General features: G+C 39.1%; 1 protein-coding gene and 1 long non-coding RNA gene across 6 annotated transcripts in view; one reads left to right on the forward strand and one right to left on the reverse strand.

Annotated features, from left to right (window-relative positions):
• Window positions 1–4347: 4347 nt before the first annotated feature.
• On the reverse strand, window positions 4348–12567 carry pld3 (phospholipase D family, member 3). Its single transcript, XM_044354058.1, has 12 exons — window positions 12410–12567; window positions 10034–10125; window positions 9348–9398; window positions 9071–9228; window positions 8771–8951; window positions 8366–8483; window positions 7571–7698; window positions 6900–7097; window positions 6639–6778; window positions 6091–6256; window positions 5898–5997; window positions 4348–5709 (listed from the first exon to the last, which is right to left on the reverse strand). The coding sequence occupies exons 2-12, from the start codon at window positions 10058–10060 to the stop codon at window positions 5522–5524; spliced, it is 1455 nt and encodes a 484-aa protein (XP_044209993.1). The 5' UTR covers window positions 10061–10125; window positions 12410–12567; the 3' UTR covers window positions 4348–5521.
• Window positions 12568–12631: 64 nt separating this feature from the next.
• The window catches only part of LOC122983884, a 108773-nt gene continuing 99238 nt past the window's right edge, over window positions 12632–22166 (forward strand). For 3 of the 5 annotated variants that reach the window (XR_006403782.1, XR_006403783.1, XR_006403780.1), the window contains exons 1-2: window positions 12687–12952; window positions 14112–14208. This is a non-coding gene — a long non-coding RNA (uncharacterized LOC122983884). Of the gene's footprint in view, window positions 12953–14111; window positions 14209–22166 lie in introns of all 5 variants that reach the window. The other 2 variants (XR_006403781.1, XR_006403784.1) reach the window with 2 other exon arrangements.

Raw genomic sequence — 22166 nt, forward strand, 5'->3', positions numbered from 1 at the left:
TGGAGACAGAAAAGCCCAGCAGGTCTATTATAGAGTGTGGGAACAATGTGAGGGGCTCCACAGCAGAAACAACATCACAGCAGGCGGCCAGGAGGACAGTCCAGCTGCCCGGCTACTTTATTATTATTATTATTATTAATAATAAAAGTAATAATAATAGTAATAACTTCTCTAGAATGTTATTACTGTAGAAATTAAAGCTGTATTTGTGGCATATCCAGCAGGGTTAGTGTAAGTGTAAGGAGCGTTTTGAAACTGTATTTCATGCTACATTTGCCTTCTGGTAGCCATGCTTTATTTGAGTGTTTTTATTTCCGGAGAGTGGAGACTTTGCTTAAATGTAAGAAAGAAATATTATAGTTTTTAGGCGTACAAGCCCTGGAGGAGCAGGTGAAGGTGCTGTCTGTCCACGATGAGATGAGCGACACCTTGTGGGGTCATCCAGGTGGCCATGAGTCCTCAGAATAAAACCTTCCTCTCTACTTGTCCAGGATTAAAAAGAGTCAAAGATAGAGTTCCCAGCTGGCTTGCACCTGACTGGTCTGTGCAGGGGGGTCTAACCAAAACCAGTCCAATATTTGCTTTATTTATTTTGTCCTTCGTATTACAGCTACAGGAGTCTACAAGAGCACTTTATTAAAATACGATAAAATCAGTAAAGCAATTTTGTTCATTTCCTGAAGAAAATGCGTGTGATTGCTGCTTTTTTAAAAAAATCTCGTAGCGCCACCTACAGATGAAAATGTATCAAACGCTACAGACTTGTTCAGCATTCTCATCTGTACAGCTTTGCTAAATTTGTTTGCCATGTAATACTGCATTTAAGAGATATGGCAGTTAAAACGTAATATGGTGGCGTTTTATTCTATTCTTCGAGATTTTTCATCTTACCATCCAACTTTTTTTGTTAGGAGGCGTAAGAAATAAAGTAGCCACGTAAAGTAACTTCAGCTGCATCCCATAAAGTAGCAGGTGAAACAGGGGATTCTCACACCAAAATTGTGAAAGATTTTCCTCAACATACGAACAAAATATATCATTACTCAAAAGTGATAATTTGAGCAGCCAGAGTTGTATTCTGGGGATAGTGGATTCTAACATGACATCTAAATACACAGAAGCATGGTCAGACAGAAAACCTTGTAACTTACAGTACTGACTGAACATTAAGATCATATGTGTTATAAAACGAGCTTTATCCTTTTTTGGGCCGTACACGTTTAGAACAGTAGCGTGTTAACCATGAATTGAACCTGTCACCAAAATAAATCTTCCCTCTGGCTCCTTCACTTCCTGTTTAAGTAGGAACATCCCTTCCAACTTCCTGTTGAAAGGGACGTTCTTATTTATGATAATGGCTGTGCCTCTTTTATCACTAATATAGGAAGAATAATAAATTTCACCAACTCAGTCTGTTGTTCTACGTTCAATATCTGATAACCCAGTTTCTAGAAACATTGCCATAGAAACCTTTTATTTTTTAAGTGAGTAATATTTTTTTCTCTTTTAATTTCGTGACTAATTCTCTGAACATATCAGGTGATAAGTATGAGATCACTGAGTAAAGTTGCAGATATGAAAAATGATAAATAATTCAGGCCGGTTGTGAGTAACAAAGGACCAAAAGAGGACCAAAAATAAAAAAGGACCAAAAAATGTCCAAAAATAAAAAACACAGTAATGTGTCACTTTATGGGCTGAGCCTAAACCAGTATAAGAATATCCAGATAGACCCCTAATCCAGCATAGCTAACCCCAGACAACTCCTGTGCAAGACACCACCACCAATATGCTCAATGTATGTAGTTTAAATAACTGTCAGGACTCAAGTCATGTTATAATCCTTTCATTAAGAAAAAAAAGAATGACATACATCAAACCGTAATCGCATAATATTCATGCAGCACTGACCTGCAGACATGAAAATCGAGCTATTTTCAATACTCACTCACTCGGCCTTTCACTCGCTCAGTAAGTTCTATTAGATCCTCCAGAATATTGTACAATAACATGATTGTACCAGATCATTTCGTTGCACTGACCCCCCCCCCCCAAAAAAAAAAACTCCTTCCACAGGGCCTGGTGGAGTTTACTGCTCTGCTCTCAGTCTCAGGAGGAAACTGCTGCTCCATGTTGTGAGTGATTGTGGTGTTGAAGGTTATGAGTCACACATGCATAAAGATTGGCAGGTTTACTCATTGGCATTTGTTTTTAGTTTGACCCATTTTCATTTTGGAGTTCAAAAATATTTCCAAACCTTGTGACTTGATATAATAACTTATTGGCAGACAATACTTCAAGTCATATCCTGGGTCACTAACTGGTAACATGGAGCACAGTGTTGTTGCTGTGCTGCTAATGGTAAAAAGTATATTAATCACTGTGCTAATTACTACACAATTGTTGACTCACAAAATGATCAAAATATATTAAATTAAAAATATTTGTAATGAAGTCAAATGTATCATTCATACTTGTTAAAACACTGAAAGCAATAGTTTATGGTTTCACAATGTCTTACAAAAACATTCCACAAAGATCCAGTTCACATATATTGCCATAGTTTTCCCATATGATATGAAGTATTAATTAAAGTTCAAATAAAGTGGAAAAATAAGATGACACAAGGTGATAAAGAGAGAAGACTCTTTGAGTGTGTGTGTGTCAATATGAAATAAGTGTATTAATCACATCCAAAGATTAAATTTGCTTACAGATGGGGAAACACCCAGGACCTGCTGTTTGAAAGGCAGCATTGCTAAGCCTGCGATACCAGAACTTAAGTAGATGCATCAGTATGATCAAGTTTTCATATGTAGACTTTGAAATTGCACATAAATAAGGTTTGCAGCTCTGATTGGGATCAACTGTGTGTTTCTGTGTGTTGGACCTGCAAATGCTTTTACTGTTGGGCAGAACTGGTGAAAATTCACAGAGAACATCCCAAAGATCCTTAAGAAATCACAGAAATTAATGGCAGCAGGTCTTGCTGAGTATGAGGATATATGATATATGAACACACACATGTTTAAAAAAAGAGAGAATCTGTAAGTTATAGAAATGGGAGAGCGAGGAGACACAGCCTGCTGATTCTAATGCAGTCAATGGGATTGTGACAGTGCTCTCCCTATCAATTAAGGTTTAGATCTCAAAAAGTATAAGTTCTATGGGAAATATATTTACATTCTGAGAGAAAGGAGTCTTGTGGCAACATTTTAAGATATGTTAAGTGCTTGAGGAGTTAAAACTGTGGGAGTGAGACGTGTTTTTATCTGATTTAAAAAAGTCACTGCTCTGCACTGTGCCTGATCACATGACACACTGATGAGGTCTGAAAACTACCCTCACTTTGGAATTAAATTGCTCCGAAAGTACAAAAGGTATCACAACACAGACCGCAAGTCTGAAAATTCAAAGTTTTGTGAATGTTTTAAAGTTGGAATGGGGTCTGTAGGATAAGGGATGTCCGAGTAGTTGAGTTTCAAAATGAAAAAGGTTAATTTCTCCGATAGACTGCCATTATAAATTCTGATGTTTAAAAATCAATATAAAATCACTGACAAGCAATTAAACATCAATTAAAACAATTAAAAGACTTCTTCTATAATAGAATTGAAGGTAGAGGAATTTCCAGTTCATTTATAGTGTGAAAACAGCTTTCATCCTGTTTATTTTATTATTTCACAGACAGAGTTTCCATTCTACATTAAAAGGCCTGATGCACTTTGACATGAGTCATTATGGAGCTTGAGAAGCGGATGGTTTCAGGCTCTGGAAGTCATTTTGGTTGTTTGTTGTGCACTCTTGGGTCAAAGTCAAAGCATTTTAAAGAAACTATCATGACAAGAAAGAAACGTTTTAGGATGTTATGGAAGTGTTCAGTTTCAGAACAGTTTATTTCACACATCTGAGTCTAAAGGAGAATTATCAGGTGTCAGTTCACACATTTGATGAAGTATGAAACAACCAGCAGTAAGTATAACTGTGTGTTTCTCTTTTATACAAGTTCTGCTTGTCCTCTGATGCACTTATCACACATTCAGGCGTACAAAGATTTTAGTTTTTCCAAGAACAGAGGGTTCAGAATTAGTGTTTTTACCAAGTTAGGAGAGTAAGTGGTGAATTTATTCATCTCTGTAGCATCATACCACCGTGTAAAAGTGTCAAGACACTGATCTAAAAGTTATGCAGAGGCTTTTCACTAACAAATACACGGGGGTGGTAAATTCTGTTGAGTCATATAAATCCTTCTTCGCTGTAATCCCGCACAGGTGCTTTTAACATAATTGAATCGATCTATATATGCACCAGAGGGCGCGTTCATAACGTGAGACAGGCTGAAACAGGTTTGATTCAGAGACGTTTATTTAAAGTAACTGCTTTATAAAGAGGCAGGAGATAATGACATGTACATAATAACTGTCCCTGAGCATTTTATAAGCACACTGCTACTTGTAAACGCACTTATCTGGACGGTTGCCGTAACAACCACTCCACTAATTGGTAGTTTCAATCACTCCACACAGTGGAAATTAAATTAGTTCATCCTCATTAACTGCCGCTGCAAACTTTCAGTCTACTGTATGCACTGCTGACTTTAGTATTAAATGAATTTAAATTAAAAAGTGGAGTGGATTTTCATAAAGCCCATCTTATTTATTTTAAAAAGCTCATATTGTTTATAGTACAGGCACAGCACACCATTTTCAGCATTAATTAGTCCAAAATTCCAGCAAACTATAATAATCAGATAAGACAAACTCAAACTTTACTCCCTGAGATGAGCTGGGATAATAAATTCCCACTGAGGCTGACATTGTAGAAAAGTATTGCATTGGGAGTGATCTTTAAAAACTAGAAAAGTGATCAATGGATCGATCCGAAAACATTGTGCCTCCACAAGAACCCGACCGGACAGGAGAGGTGAAACAGGAGAGGTGAAACAGCGCCCCCTACTGCTACTGGCGCTACATGACAGAAACCACACAATAGTGCAGCTGTGAGTTAAAACATTATTATCTGCTGTGTCTGCTGGAGGCTTTTCATTGGAACTCTACCTGATCACGGTTTATCAATACTGGTAACATGTTGCAAGACGTTCTGACTGGTCACCTGTGATGTATGTTGCAGCAATCTGATGAGTTTTATGAGTAACTAAAATGTTACCAGGCTGGTTACCCATACATGTAGTCCTTAAAAAAAAACATATTCAAGTATCATTGAACATCTCCCAACAATGTAAAATTTGCAGTACTGGGCAGTTAACTGGTTTGATGGCCTGTTACTCTCCAGTCCAATAGGAGTTTGGCACTAAAGCTGTGATCAGCGGTTTACTGGAAGTCCACAATCTTCTTTTGGACCCGAGCAACCGAGGAAGCACCTTGTTTAAGCTGACCAGTGCAAAATATAAAGAATTTGAATACTAAAATAAAAGTGCTAACTAAAGCACTGCGATATGTGTTTCACAGAAGTGATACGCTGACGTAGACTGATTCGGTATCTTTCATACTGGCTTGTTGAACTAACAGAAGTCTTCGAGGTTTGTGTGCTGGGTGACAGGAGTGCTGTAGTCAGAGCTCCAGTCTCTCTCAAACACAGCCTTCAGCTGTGATTGGACGGTTGGCTCCAGGGACTGTGATGCAGTCTGGTTGACGACCAAAGCTGAGCCAGCTGTGCTTACAAAGTAGTCACCTGACCAGTTAGATGTACCTGAAGACAGAAACACACAGATTATAGTTTTGACTATATATCACTGATCGGTCATGTGTATATTCCTTTATGCATATTTCCAGCCAGGTGCATGAGTAAATATACCTTTTAAGCGCATGCTGTGATACATTTAAAAAACTAGTTATCTAAAATCCACATTCACATGCAGTGTGTGTGTGCAGCCTTACCTATGTAAGCTATCTTGTCGGTCACCATGTACTTGTTGTGATTGACTCTGGCGTAGGGAATCTCTTTCTGCTTGGGGCTGGTGGGCACCACAAACAGCCTCTGCAGAAGAGAAACGAGTGATCATACATATAAAATCATTTCAGCGTGCTGTAGCTTATAGAGAATATGGAGAAATACAGAAGCGCTACTTACCACCTGGATGTCCAGTTTGGCCTTGGGGTCGTAAACTGAGGCCAGAGACTTCAGGAAGGAAAACATGATGGGCTGGGAGCTGGACCAGCAGCTGATCAGCAGGCGCACGCTGACCCGCTTCTCATATGCCACTCGCCTCAGCTGGGTGTCAATGTCTGCCCAGTACCTGCAGAGGGCGCCACATGCCAAGTATGAGTATGCAATCACCTTTCAGCTAGGGATCAACCCTGTACCACATTAGTAACCCCGGTGCAAATACTTTATACTTTCATGGAACAAAGAAACTAACTGAAGAGAATATAAAGAGTTTCACATGACTTTTGATGTTTGCACTTAATTGCACATGTAGCTCTTTGGCACAATATGTTAACAGCTGGATGTCAGTGGCATGATGCTTTTCTGACCGAACATGACCGACACAAGTGCACAGAGTTACCAATCTACTTCACCTTCAGCAGCTCTCAGTGTTCACTAACTATGAAACCTAACTTAGACTCCTCTCAGCTATCCTTCTTGCGGTTATATTTCTTTCCGAGCAACTGCTGTACCTTTTAGGATGTGAGAACTCCATGGTGGGCAGGTAGTTCATGACAGCGATGTAGATGAAGCTCTCGGCATCCTCCATCACACTGAGGATGGACTGAATGTCTGGAGTCCTGCCGGCCGCACAGAAGGACGGAGGGGAGCTCTGAGAGAGCGTGAAGACAACGGAGAGAGAAGAAAGAGACACTAAGTTAATTATTTGTTCATTTTAGAAACATTTTAAGCAACACAGCAGTCTTGATGGATGATAATATGTTTCATCTCACCGACAGGTAGACGCTGGACGGCGTGTCGTTGAGTGGCAGCTGGAGGGGGGTGTCCTTGTTGTAGAGGGTGGCGAAGCTGGTCGGCCACGGCGACGGGATCGACTGACTCTCCCCCAGGAACCAATAGGCTTCAAAGATCTTACCCAGGTCTGCCGCCAAGCAGCTGCAGTTGTAGACCACCGCGCCCAGCTCCTTCACCTGGAGGAGCGACACAATAATAACTCATCCTTCATTTTATTTATTTATTTATTTATTTTTTCCCGAAAGAAACAGCACTTTGTTGTTACACAGAAACAGAAAGAGTTTTATGGGACGTTGGTGCACTTTCGGAAAAAAACAGGATGCTTGTGGCAGTGACAGCTCAGCAAAAATGACAACTAAATATCTGATTATGAAAGCTAAAATTGAGTTGCGGTTTGACTCCCATCACAGTATCAAAGCAACTTTCAACTATTCTCGCATGGCATGTGATCGAAAGTTGGAGCCGATCCAACTTCCTCTTAAAAGCAAAAGACGCATAATATAGCTCGGATCAGGCACCAGACGACCTCTCATTGTCAGTCGAGCAGATGATGCTTAGGGATCCTTTTGCCAACAGATATGAAAATTCACAAATAGGGTAAAAACATGTTTGTAAACCAGGTGAATTGATTGTGTGTGTGTGTGTGTACCTGTGTGAGGGACCTCCAGTCCATGTTGGCACTACCAATGTAAATGTGTTTCTTGTCCACCACCCAGAACTTGGTATGAAGGACACCTGAGGTCAGTTTTCTCATGTTTACTGTCCTGATATCAGCTCCTGAAACACACACACACACACACACACACACATCAAGTATTAACACCTTAATAACAAAATGATGACATTTTGCTATTTTAGTGGCAAGACATGTCGCATGACTCCAGTGCACCGTGTTAATGATCTAATATTTTCAGTTATCTTGTCTCCTTCAGGGTTGTGAAAGCTGGGAGTGGTGCACTAGAGAAGAGTTGCATTGAAGCTCACACTCGCTGTGTGTGTAAACTGAGATAACACACTTCCTGCAATAAAGTTGCCAAAAAGTTGGGCCATCTGGTTCAAGTCAATAAGACATTATTAATAAGAATATTTTTGTGATTTTTGTCGATTCTATGTGTATCACGATAACTTATATTTATGGGAAATAACACAAAAATAAACTGCTATCCAAAAATCTTCACACATTTAAAACAAGAACTAATTTTGTTAGTTTATAATTCAGATTTTTACTGCATAAGTCATTTGAACATAATGCTATAAAATGATGACACAGTTAGTTCATATCATCACAATATGATTCCACAGAAAGTCATTAAATTCCATCATAATAAGGTGAAAGAAGATTACATGGCTGAGATACTGTGTATGATACATATTTAACACCAACCGGTTGATTAATGGTTCTGACGCTCGGTGGTATAAAGAATAAGACAGACGAGAGAGTCACCTGAGTCGTTGAGCAATCTGAGGTCATTGTGTGGTTGACTCTCCTGCGGTGTGTTGACGGCGATACGAACAGACAACTTCCCTGAAAGCTCAGCTAGTTTCTTCAGAATGGTCTCACCCTGTGCACAGAGTACAAATATATTTTAATGTGGTAAATGTTAGTCACAAAAAGCAAATAATTACACAAAAAAAAGATGTTTAAGTTCAGTTCAGGGCAAAAACTCATATTAGACTAATCAAGATAATTCTACATATAGTTAAAATTAATTGTCATCCACTAAACTATTCCATGAACCACAATATAAACACATTCAGATCAGCTGTCAACAGCTCCGTGTGAACTTGTCCGTCAAACTAATTCTTTGATAAAATGATCAAAAACAACCAGCCTGAAGTTCCAGCTGACCTGATAGGCTGTTGGCTCATGAGTGCCGGTGTCTTTGTTGGTGAGCGTCCAATAGAAGGAGGCGATGTCGAGACTGCTGCGAGCCTCACTGATCAGATTGAGCCAGGCCTGGTAGATGGAGGGGTGAGTGGTGCTGGAGTTAAACTCCAACCCTTCAGGGATGCTCTCCACCAGAAGGATCCTGACGGACGGAAAGTGATTAAAATCTGTACTACGTAACTGTTGCTAAGAAAAATCCGATGTGATAATCAGTTTGAAATATAAAGCTGAATAACAGATTGTGTCCAGATGTTTGCTTACTTGCAGGGGTCTGAACAGGACTCGGCCTTGCCCAGATGGAGGCTGCTGCTCGGGGTAGGATGGCTGGAGAAATCCCTCTGCGCCAGGACGTTATAGAGGGCCGTGGCGGCCAGCAACACGGTCGCCGCAGTGGCCAGCGCCATCACCCAGCGGGAATACTGGAAGGGGAGGGGCAATACTTTCTCACTTATTTGTGATTTAAGCCTTTTGATGTTTTGTATGGCGCTAAGTGAATACAAATAATTAGATTTGAGCTGGTCTGTGTGCTGCAACGTACCACTTGTGCTTTCCTGTTGGATTCTTGTCTCCTCCACTCCATGTCCATCAGCTGCAAGCATCACAGGAACACATTAACTCCATTATCAAAACACATTCAAACTGAGCTATAAACCACTAATACAACTTAATGTTCCTTGACTTCCTGTTTGTAATGTGTCTTACTGTACATTTCTGTTGATTTCATTGGGATTATTTTTTTTAAAACACAGTAGTAGAAGAAGAAGATACTGTATGAAACGGAGATGTGATTCAGAGCTGGGAGGGTGAAAGGATGAGCTGTCTTCTTATAAAGATCATTCATGACTACCAGCAGGAACTTTCTCTTATCATATATATTATTAGGGCTGCAACTTGTGACTATAATCAATTAATCTTTTCATTAATCAAGTGATGTTGTAGAGCCCAAATGTCAAAGTTAAGCAGAAAGGAAAAAAATGACAATGCTTAGAGCACAACAAGATATATTAGAAATGCTTATTTCTCTACCAGTCAAATACTGACGTCAAATAAAGAAAAGCAAATAAATCCTGAAACTTTAGAGGCTTTAACTGGTAAATGTTTTCTATTTTTTAGCACATAATCAAACCTAATCTAAAATAAAAATTATTCCAAACAGACATACATTAATCTTCAGTTGAACGGCTAATTGGTTAATGTTACTAAGCACTACTAAAATGATCTTACTTCGTTGTAAGGGATGTCCGTCTTCATGTTCACAGACAAAGTGACTCTGATGTGATAGATGTCAGTCCTCTCAGCTCAGGTCAGATGATCCTCTGAGACCAAACAAGAGGAACAAAGAACAAGATGTTACTTCATATCATCATGTTTCTGAGTATATATATATATATATCAACTGGATGTGACAGCTGAATAACTTGGGGAAAAAGAACTGTTTGCCTATGAGATACTCTTTACTACTGCAGCCCCATAAATGTGTTTGATATGATTTAAAGTAGCTATAAGCCCCCCGCCGCCGCCCCACACACACACACACACTCACACACACACACACACACACACCATTGTTGCTCCTCTACAGACTTGACAAAGAGAAGGTTCTAGATGTTTTTAACACATCTCTAGCACAAAGCTCACACACACACGCAGGTCCAGCTGCTGACAAACATGCATGCAGGTCGGCCTGACAACGAGCCGGCCTCAAATCCACCATAAATACAAAAATTACTGTGAAATAAAAATAACTAAGGCTCCTTTTTAAATATTCACATCATGAATTCTGGCTCGCATCTCAGCGGATCTAATGAGTTAAATAAAAAAAATGTGATTGAGACAGATTGATGGACTTTGAGATCTTGTGATTTATGAGGTTTGATTGCTTAAACAAGAGGAAGTATAAAAGATTAAATGTTGAAAGTTAGTGTGACTCAGTAGAGCTTCTGCATATCTGAGCTGGCAGTCACGTGAGTCTGTCTCCTCTCAGAACCACATGATTAATCACAGCTGCTGTAGTGAGACAATAAAAGTGCACTTTTAAAGAAAATCAAACATTTTCACACATCGTCATGTGAGTTTTACTGTTTAAGACGTTGTTTTACTGTGTCACAACAAACAGTATGCGCTACTGTTAAAGAAAGTCTTGAGTTGGTTTGTGACAAAACAAACATCCACATTAAACATTAACCAGATCTCCTGCTTGTGTTCCTGTCAGATTAATAAATACTTCTGTTATGATTCATTTTCAGTTTGGTGTTTTTCCAGCATATCTCTGCTAGCGTTCGGTGTTGCTACATACAGACGGATGACTTTCAATGCGATGCTTTCACTTCACACACAGGCTATGTTCCTTTGTGAAAGTGGAATCCTTTTGAAGAGCGTTTCGGTTCGGGATCACACAGAAGCAGTTGGAATTTTTTTTTTTTTTTTTTTTTGCGTCATACACATTTAGTAAAGAAGCAACCGGCTTTCCTCAAAACTGATCTCAAAGAAGGATAAACACTTCCTGCTAGAGTCATAACTCTACTTAGTGAGCTCTCTGTTTGTTTGTTTGTTTGTTTTAGAGATGATGAACAGATCTCACTCATAAAAAGAGTGAATAAATAGTAGGTTTTTGTTTCAACAACAAATTACATCATACAACTCATGTTACTCATTTGTGCACTCTCAAGAAGGAAGTATCTAATGAGTGAGTTCCCAGTACCCTGCATGCTCTCCATTACTTGAACTCACTTTATTAAAAAATGCTTCAGTCCTCACAGGATGCTTGTCTGTACATGTGAATATATACTCACACACTCTCACAAGCTTGTGGCAACTAAATTTAGGAAGAGAGAAATAAATAGAAGAAAGCTGCTACTGTACCGTTTCAGCCACAAAGTACCTCTAAAAAGATCAAAATCCACATTGGGAGGTCTGGTTTGCTGTGCATTTGCTATACATGTTGAACTGATATGAACACTCTCTCAAAAATGTGTGTTTTTTACTGAAAATCATCATGATGTTGGATCAATATTCTGATGTAAAAGATATTTTCTATGAGTTATTAGACACCTTGATTTAATGGAAAAAAAAAAGCTGGAACACATTCACACTCAGTTTACTCTTTTTTCTTTGCTTTTTATGAAGCGGATATGTCTAAATTCAAAATTCAAAAGAAACTGTGCCAGTTCTCTTATAGGCCTGACCTGAGCATTAAATTACAACTGGTGGCAGCAGGAGACAAAGAAAGACTGTTTATCTGCGCAGAAGAACAAATCACATTAGGAGTAAACAGCCAAAATAGAACAAGTGACTCAAGAGTTTTGGCTCAAGTTGTAGAAGTGAAAGTGAGTAAATTACCGCAAACAAATAGAAAAGAGCAACACACTTATTTGTGAGCTTGTAGCAAAGACTTTAAGTTCTTGAAAAACACGTTAACTAAAAAAAAAGTAGAGATAATATGGAAACCGTATCTGTGCCACTTTATAAACAGTTAACTTACACTGTGACCAGCTTTTGGTTTATTAAATAGGCTAACTATAGGTTGACGGAGAGTTGCTGACAGTGCAAAAACAACAACAACAACAAGTCACTTTTAGCTATTTTAAACCGTCGACTCACCTGTTATCATATGTCCAGGTTAATAAAAAATCCCGCATACAACAGCGACGACACCTGTTCTTTACACGCAATACAATTTTAAGTTGCTATTTCGTTGTTAAATACACGAAAAACAAAGACGCAGCCCATCCACAGCGATGTAAACATCTATCTGCTCACAGACGTTACAGTGAGAGTGGGAGATGGTCATGTGATCCGAGCCGGACAGCCAATTGGAGGAGAGCTATGACGTAGATAGACGAGTTACAATAGCGCAGTTCTTCGTTTTCGCCACTAGAGGGCGCCGCACACCCACGGCTGTGACAAAGCATGCGCTGTCTGCATCCAAGACACACACATCCACGTACCCAGATCACCTAATGTGCATGTAAAATGCGAAAAGTAGAATTGACTTGATGTTTAATTAAAAAAAACCGCATGACGACGGTTTTTTTTTGTCGGATTAACCCAGGTGACGTCCAAAGGGTCAGGATCTTCTTGCCTGACCTCTGACCTGCCTTCCTGGAAGGTGATCACCTGCTGCTCCTCCTAGTTGTGGGACAGGTAAGAAGAGCAAAGACAAAGCTAAACTTTAAATTCGTCCTCTTAAATAGAAGTATGAAATAACATGCATGGATGCATAAACTGCAGAAAAGTTCTTTAAAAAAATGAACATTGACAAGATGCTCCTGCAAACACTTGCAGGCAGTAGTACCTTGACATGAAAATGTTTTCCCCCCATAAAATTAAAGGTTTGAACTTAGCTATAAAAAAGAAACTATTATTATCTCATATTATTAGGCCTCTTTTCCTGCATGTTTTTTTATATAACTCTAAAGAATCATTTACAGATTATCTCCTATCCAACCTTTATCCATCTAGCTGAGCTATTATATCAACACAACGTTTGATTGAGGTTGATGACTAATGCATCTGCCCATCCTATCAAATATTTTTGCAGGTAACCACATTGACTATTATTGACATTAAGGCTTGAAGTTGGATATACTTCTACATCTTTGCGATGCCCTTTGTAAATTGTTCTAACCTTAGTATATATGTGCCTCTCATGTATTAACATTACATTGGAGTCACAGAGTTAAGCATCTATTTTCCTGTTTGCCTGAGATGAATGAACTAAAACTGGAGTCAGAAATAAAAATGTCTCCTTGCTCAATTTGTATGACATGAACTAAGATGTAAATATTTTATTATCAGGTGTAGTTGTCTATAGTAATGTAACTTTCCTTTATATTATATTTTCATACTTAATAAGGCTGTCATATTTGTTGTATCTTGTATCATGTATACAAAACAAGCAAGGAAATATATCATTTCTCACTACCTGGATTGGGAAATAGATATAAATAAGTGTAACCATGTCACCAGGCATTTATCCTTCAGTGAAAATGGTGATATTTTCATGAAATTATTAATATTTGGCCATGAAGTACTTTTTGAATAGAATTTAATGTGAAGGCCATACAAATCGCATGAACCCAGACAACTGTGTGCTGCTTGAATAGTTAAATTGTTCTCAGCAGTTTCTCAAAGCCCCACATGGCAACCTCGTGCAGGTTGTTCATCATATCTGCAACCCCTCGTTGCTACGTCTGTCATAGCTCATGTGATGTCCCAATACATTACAGGCCAGTTATTAATTTGTTTCTTTAAACATACAATGTCCACTATACATAGGCTACTTTTTATTCTCTCTTCTTAGCTTCTGTTAAGCCTCGTTCGACTTCAGCCAGCTGAGATGACGAGAGATTCAGACAACTTTCTTCAGATATGGTGTTTGCACAGCTAGAGGTGAAGAGGTGAGAAATACAAATCCATAAAAGCACCTGCATTTCAGTATTTGTTTTTCCAGATGAAACTGGTATCGCTGGGCATGTGCATTTCCTTAAATGTCGGGCTGTACTGACCCACTTAATGTTATTTCTACTCATGTAACACTAAATCTCAGGATGCACTTCAGTGTGTTGCCCTCTCGCTGCAGGTAACTGAATGAGTGTAGTATTTTGGAGGAAGCTGAGTTTATTATGTTGTTTAAATGGTGTTTTGAGTGTCTGTCATGCTGGATGACGTGAGGATGGATTTCTCCTCAGCACACTAGTGATATGTGGCTCTTTGCTTCTGGTTGGCAGACTAGATGTTGGTGTGCTGACGGTCTTTTTGTTCAGCGTGGATGCCTAATCTATTATATGTCATACTAAAATGCACAACCAAACACAATTTATCATTATTACTCCACTTCTGTTATTGTACCTGAGTATTATTTTTGTGTATTTGGTATATTTTTGGAGTATTTATTTTTTACTTGAAGCTGGACATCTGTAACCATCAGTTAGTAAAGACAAGAGGAGTCATCTGGCTTTATGTTATGTTTACAGTATATTTTCTCATTTAAATATTTCCACCTAAAACTATCTAGTTTGAACTCTGTCCGCTCAGCCTTTTAAGTGTCACAAAATCTCTCTTTTTTAAAAAAAAAAAGTAGATGTTGAAGCTAATATTTAACTTCAATTATCAATACAGTAACAGCATTTCCTTTGTGTGTGTGTGACACTCGAACACTCCACAATTGCAACACGACTTCCACAACTGGAAGCCAATAATCAATTAAAAAGGTGGAACGATAACAAATAGTTCTCAACCAGAAGCCAAGAAACGGACACATTTATCAGACAGCTGGTTGTGTACAATTACTATCTCTGTGCTGAGTATGCATATTTGACAGTAAGTACAAGCAGTTTCCATTTATCCACATTAGTGTAACATATAAAGAGAGAACAATGACAAGAGATATGTTGTTAAAAACATAATGTAAAGGACTGCTGCTGCCTGTACATCTAATTCACACCCCAAAAAATACAAATATAGCAATTCAGCTCCTCTGGAAACCTCCTTTTATCATGAGTTTGAGAGTGTCAACTTGGCCTCAGTTCATTAACTGGAGCTGTAACAGAAGCAACAGTTGGGATGGTTGTATTTCAACAGTGGGCGCCATAGTGCAAGTATAGATTTAAGTGTTTCTGAGCTCTTTAGACCATGAGTGATGGTTGGATATGGAGACAGCGGACAGGATAATAGAAAGGGAGAAGAGTAGACAGTGCGTTTTATTTCCACCGACAGCTCAACATACAGAATGACTGAGAATATCAGTTAAAAAACAGTGGAATGTGCCTTTATAAAAGGTGTGGTGAACGCTCATTTTTCCTTTTGTTAGTGGTGAAACCTGCCATTTGATAAGAAAGAAAGTGCCAGACTGAAAGAATTTCAAGATTATCACACATATACAATGTACACACACACACACACTTTTCTCTCACCTATATGGTGGTATTATTGTTTTTTTAATTTTTAGAGCAATATAAACATTTGCACTACAATACAGTATAATTATTGATTAGGATATTTGTAAGTGTGTTAATTCCCACTTTTAGGTGTGTGTCATGGGTGCAAGTACGTGTGAGTAACCATGGAAACTTGCCCAGAATATCCCAGACAGTTTTTTTTTTTTTTTTTTTTTACAACAACAGGGGCAGACTTATGGTGAGGTTATAAAAGGCTGACGTGCTTTACTTCCGTGCAATAGATCCTTTCTGCCCTACCCTGCCTGCAGATGCTTCTCTGCTCTTAAGTACAAACATAATGGATACATTCTCAATTTTTGTTCATCAGTTATTGTTGTATAGTATTGTTGAAGACATTAGTAGTCCAATTTGAATGTTGTTGCTTATGCTTACCATTTAGTTTCAATTGAATGCTCACACAAACGATGTATAAATAGTGAAAATCCAATAGGATCTGGTGAAAATGACACTGATTATGAGTTAGATTTCTTTTTATGCTACAAACAGAGCAACAGTCTTGCATTTTATTAAAAAAAAAGTCATCTACACACATGAATCCTGTTGTTACTGCTTCGTTTAGAGGAAGACAGTAATTTATTGCTTTCTAAGTTGAGTAATGATGTAAAAATGAGCCATTCTGCAACTTGCACCATCACGACTGAAATGTAATTATGTGTTTGAACTGTATCATAAATCCTCCGCCTGCAGGCAGCTAGCAACGCCATAACAACGCTTTCGTTTTTCTTTTTTCTTTTTTTATCAACTTCCCGAATCGAGAGCATGCTGATAGCGGGTTAACGTACTACTGTAGCTTTTAACTTCGCTCTTGGAAGCCCATTTTCCCAGAGTAGGTGTGTTTGCGTCCCTGTGATGTTGCGTCAGGACTGAATCCGGTGAGCAGCCACCTGAACTTAACTGTGCCTCTGCTTTTCATTACTGGCAACACTTCCTGTTTTTTTCTCGATGCAGCTCTGTTTAAAGAGGCTTGAGCTAAATGACTCTCCCCTTTGGATTCTGGGTAACTGATACTCCAACGACATTCTTGCAGTTATCTTCAGGTGCTTAGATTGTTTTTGCATTTCAATTTGTAGTGCAAAAGTCTCCTCTTCACCACTGTGTCATAATGTGGCTGTCTGAGTGTGATCTCGGGACCACCAGGTGCGATTGAGGGGAGCTCCGGATGTTTTAATCCACTACATATTCTATCATTTAATGCATTTACAATAATAACTGTTCTTCGCATGACTGGGATAAAAGCTTTTCAATCTTATGTAATTGGGTCCAAGTTCAAATGTGTTTCTGTGTATATGACATCAAAACGCTCAGGAACTGCTGCTACAAAAGAGATGAAAAAAAAACCCAGACTACACGAGTACAGTGCTTCCAGATAATCCACTAATCTGATTTAGCAAATGACACCAAATCACAACAAATGATTCTATACAAGACTTGTTTACACCTGTTGGAAAAATGTGTGAGATTATGCAAATAACTAACACGCTTTTTTTTCTCCTTTTTTTTTCTATCATCTACGCAGTGAAGCGTCTCTCTCTCAGAGATTAGTTGAAATTGGATACGCTGCTTGTGGCTTCACAGGCCATAAAAAACCACTGACGTCACGCTGACGCCTGGCTGATAATGGCTGGTGATCATATTGGTGGCGTAACCACCATGTGCTCTGACTGTAACATCAAAAAAAAAAAAAACCAAATGGAGCTAAGTGTGGAGATTTATATATTACATTTCTGTGATATTTCTTTCTTTCTTTCTTTTACATTTATTTAAGTATTTACTGAAAATCAACTCATGAGATGCAGAAAGTTTTGACTTTTTTGTCCACGTACTGCTCTGATATAAATACAGTAACTCCAGAGTGGTGATTTAAATTAAAGCTGCACTTGTGAACAAGCTTAAACCAAAACAGTTTTTTAAGACTCCTGAAAAACTGATCATTAATCGAATAATTGACTGACATAAAACTTAACGACAATAATATCTGTAATCCAACTGTTAATGTCATTTTGCAAAGAAAGCTGCCAAACATTAGCTGGTTGCAGCTCCTCAAACATAAGGATTTGTTGCAGTGAAAATTCAAAGTTTGTCGGTCAAAACAAGCAATTCGAAGACATCATGCACACTTGTGATGTGCATTTTCCACATTTTTTTTTTTTTGCAATTATATAGACTAAACAAGTAATCTAGTAATAGTTAAAATAATAGACAGATTATCAAATCTCTCTCAATAACTGAAGGACTTCTGAGTTTGTCTAATGAGCACTAAATAAGGAGTTGTAATACTTGCCTGCAAAACAAATAATTCCCCTGGATTCAGCTTTAGTTATATGTATGTCTCATTTTCTGATCCTGGCTCAATGAAAATGTATTTTTATCTGATAGAAAGGACTAAATATCCGCTGCAGGAAAAGACTAGAATTAGAATACGTGGTGCTGACTAAACAATAGTGTATTTCTTAACACTGCAAAAAAGAGTCACAGGTTCACACCCACAGGTTAGTACCTGATATACTGACTCACATCTTCCTGCTCTATACCACGCTTCATTACTCATTCATTATTGATCTGTTTTTTTCTGGAATATTATCTCTCTCTCTATCACTCTCTCTTTCTCTCTCTCTCACACACACACACACACATGCACGCACACACATGCACACATCTTCCAGGATCCTAGAAATGCCAGTCATCTGTGCAGTTAAAGGATGTAGAGAAGGAAGTGGAACGGCCTCCTATAAATCAGTTGCCACCCAACTGACTGAGTGACAGGCCGATTGAGAAGTTACTCAACAAGTCTCGGCGGGAGAGGCGGGTCTTTAACTTCAACCCCGAAACTCAGTTTAACCCTTAAACAGCACTTTTGAGGTGTACAGTAGACCAGACAAATGTCTAAACTGTTGTCACTCTCACGGTCTAACTAACGCTAACGCTGAGGTACAAGAACTCACACATACACACACTACACCTGGGCCACACCTAGCTCTCTCAGCGCAGTGTGCCACAACAAAGCATTCCTTCAAGTGAGAGTTGCTCAACTCCTGATGCATGATAACATTTAATAAACAGAATGAAAACTATACATTCCAGCGCTCTGTCGTTATGAATATGCGTTGCCATGTCAACAAATATTACTCCCCCTAAAGATAAGACTTTGCATCTACTTCAGTCTGATGCAAGTTCAACCTTGAAATAAATGCAATATAATATAATTTTTCCTCTCTCCATTACTGATTCTTGCATATTGTCTGGTTGCTTTGCACCTACACTTTGTACCTGGTGACATGACACTTAAGTTGATAAATTAGAGGTTAAATAAAATGGCAAGAAATTGATTTTGACAGTAAGCCAGTTCGCCCTGTTCACCCTCCACCCACGTCTGTCTGAGCTGGACTCAGTGACCAGGGGCGGGGGAGTGGTGGGAGGTATGTGGGTGACAATGGTGAGGCAGGAGAGGGGAGGGGGGTGGGGAGGCAGGGGGGTGGGATGAGCAGGGCAAAAGAACAGACTGTTCAGCCGCAGTTGAAGGCTGATAGATAGCCTAGATACTGGGCTGGGGGTCAAAGACTGTCGTGTAATAAGGGGCAGTTATACTCTTAATGATGGTATTGTGTTGTTGAAATCACTTCCCTCTGTCTAGTTTTGGACAATTTGTGCTACTTGTCATGGAAAACGTCTGCAGAACAACATAACTGTCAGCAGGTTGTGGATTTCGAGGGTTAGGGTGACATTAAGGGAGGATGAGAGTAGTGTGAGTGTGAAGAGAAGTGAATTTTTGGGTCTTTTATTCCTGTAACTTTGGGTGCTTGGGTGTCTTTTGCAGTTTGTTTATGAGCCACAATCATCCAATGACAGTGCAGACTTCTGCTAGAACTGGTTAACACCAGGCACTGACCCTGTGTGTGTGTGTGTGTATGTGTGTGTGTGTGTGTGTGGTTGTGTGTGAGAGAGAGAGACAGCTCAGACCAACTGAACAAAAACACCCAATTGTTTCTCTTATTTGACTCTAGACTCTCTCCTTTTCCCCCCTTGCTGTCTCTTCACATTCCCAGAGGAGGGAGTGACTCTTTGTCACTTGTCACTTCATGCTCACTTCCATTGTTCCATCGACTTTGTAGGAAATCTTCTAAAATTCACTTTGAATTCAGCTCAACCTTAACACACCTTAAGGACATCACTTTTCAATTTCGGGAAACCGGCCAAAGCAAAAACAGTCGTCGTCGTATTTAGGCAACCGCAAGTTCAGCTGCTGTCAATAATAATAACTTCAGCTAAATGTTAACTGAAACACTCAAAGCTTCATTTGTGATTCACTTTGGTTTCAACCGATCTCATGTGATGAATTTTTATGGTCAGAATTGAATACTTTTCAACTTGGGTGCACTTGAGTGTTTTTCCAAAAATGTGAAGGTGCACCAGGCTGATAAAAACCAAACGGGACAGCACACAAAAACTCTTCAAACCAAGTAAAAAACCCACTAATAAAACATGCCTCTTATTGTCAAAAGCACGTCCTGTTTGATTTGGCCCTCAGAGGTTAGTAAAGTTACTGGTAAGGCAGTCAGGCAATGCTGGAAATAGTTTCTTTTTCAGGATTCTTCTAAAAGTTGGTAGTGAGCAAGATGAAAAGATCAGTTAGGAGTTAGTTGGGTAAGTTATAAGATGCTTCAGGTAATGAATTAGTGGATGTAGCAGTTAAGAGGTGGAGAGGAGCGGTAAAGTCGAAGCAGGCAGAGAGGAAATGTAGGGTTTGATATTAGAAAAGATATAGAAAGTCACTGTTTACCTTTGTTAATGTGAGTGTGAATGTCTGATGTGTATACCGATGTGGTTAAATTAGAAAATGTGAAAAATCAAATCATTTGATATGAGAATAAAAAACAACTGGACCAACTGATGTAAAACACAGTGCTGCTTTTGATATTCAAATTCAGTTGTGGTTGCCTCAAATATCTTCAACTGACACCAGATGTTTAATCATCATAATCCCTTTTCAGAACGTTCACATTTTCATTCATATTCCAACTCGGTCTGTTAACAAGAAAGAAGAAATCTCACGGCAGAAACGACTTAAAGCACGTACAGGAAGGATGTAAGTGTTCATCTCTTGTTTTGAAATGTCAGAGTGGACAGTAAACTTTTATGGTACAATCTAAAAATACCAGTGCGGATGCAATAATCGTAGCTTCTATCCACATTAGTGTGGACGTGGTCTGAGTGTTCAAGTGGACTTTGGGGGCTAAGTGATGTGTGTGTGTGTGTGTGTGTGTGTGTGTGTGCTAGCAGGCTACGTGGGTAGAACAGGTCAGATAGAGCAGGTAACTCATTACCCAGTGCGGTCGAACCAGGTCTGTGGGTGGGAAGAGGAGGGGAGACGAACAGGGGAGGTGGTGCATCCAGTGGTATATCTTTATATCCTCATTAGTTTAACCCTTAAAGCTTTCGACCCTAAACTTTACACCCTGACCATGAATGCGAAGGATTTCCTCTTCATTGTTGTGTTTAAAGCGTGCTTTTGTTCAGTTAAGACACAAGAAAAACAGACTCTGGGAGCCAAGCTCTTTAAGAAGGTGAAGATTCTGCGGTTTGGACAAACAAGATTTGGCCACTGAGGGTTTCAAATAACAACCTGTAGAGATGGATTGAAATGAAATGAGGAATTTCTTTAAAATGTAAACTAGTAACCTTATTGAGATATCCCATGTCAGAGATGAAAACCAAAGACATGTAAGGATCTGATGTGTTCCCCACAATGTGTTTTAAAAAAGAAATATTACATTGTGAACAGTGCTTGACTGCCAACGCACGTGTTTGTAATGACAGACTCACTGGTGTTTGCATCAGTGTTAAAGGAAATTGTGTCAAATGCGTCATACAATCAACTACGTAGACAAACGTAACTCTTTCAACTGCATGAATAACGTTGATCTCACATCAGTCTCCCTCCTGTCCCGGGCTGTCTAGAATGAGGAAGTGAAGCTAAAGTGCTGAGGTTAAAGGTGACATTGGCTGTCATGGCAACCTCTTTTAGGTCAGTATCAGGGGTCTTATCAGTGCTCTCTAAACTTCTCTGCCAGACAGCGCTGGGATCAAAACGAGTCACCTTCACATTCCAGTTCACTCGATCCGAGGAGTCAAAATAATCAATAGCAATTATTATATTGCAGTAAAGAAGATTGGTTTACTGATTAAAGTTGTTCATTATAGAGGCTTAAAAAAGTGAATGATGATGATCACATTTATGTGTTCAGCTCTTGTTTCCAAGGTGAACAGATTTCAGCAGCTGAGCTCTGATTGGTCTGTGTGTTACATCACTTACGGTATTTCAGCAGGAGGAGTTTCCCACTCTGAAATCAATAAACCACAGCTGTACCACTGCTGCCACTACTGCAGTTACTGCTACTTCT

The sequence above is a fragment of the Thunnus albacares genome, chromosome 6, assembly GCF_914725855.1.
Source record: "Thunnus albacares chromosome 6, fThuAlb1.1, whole genome shotgun sequence".
In the NCBI taxonomy this organism is placed as follows: Eukaryota; Metazoa; Chordata; class Actinopteri; order Scombriformes; family Scombridae; genus Thunnus; species Thunnus albacares.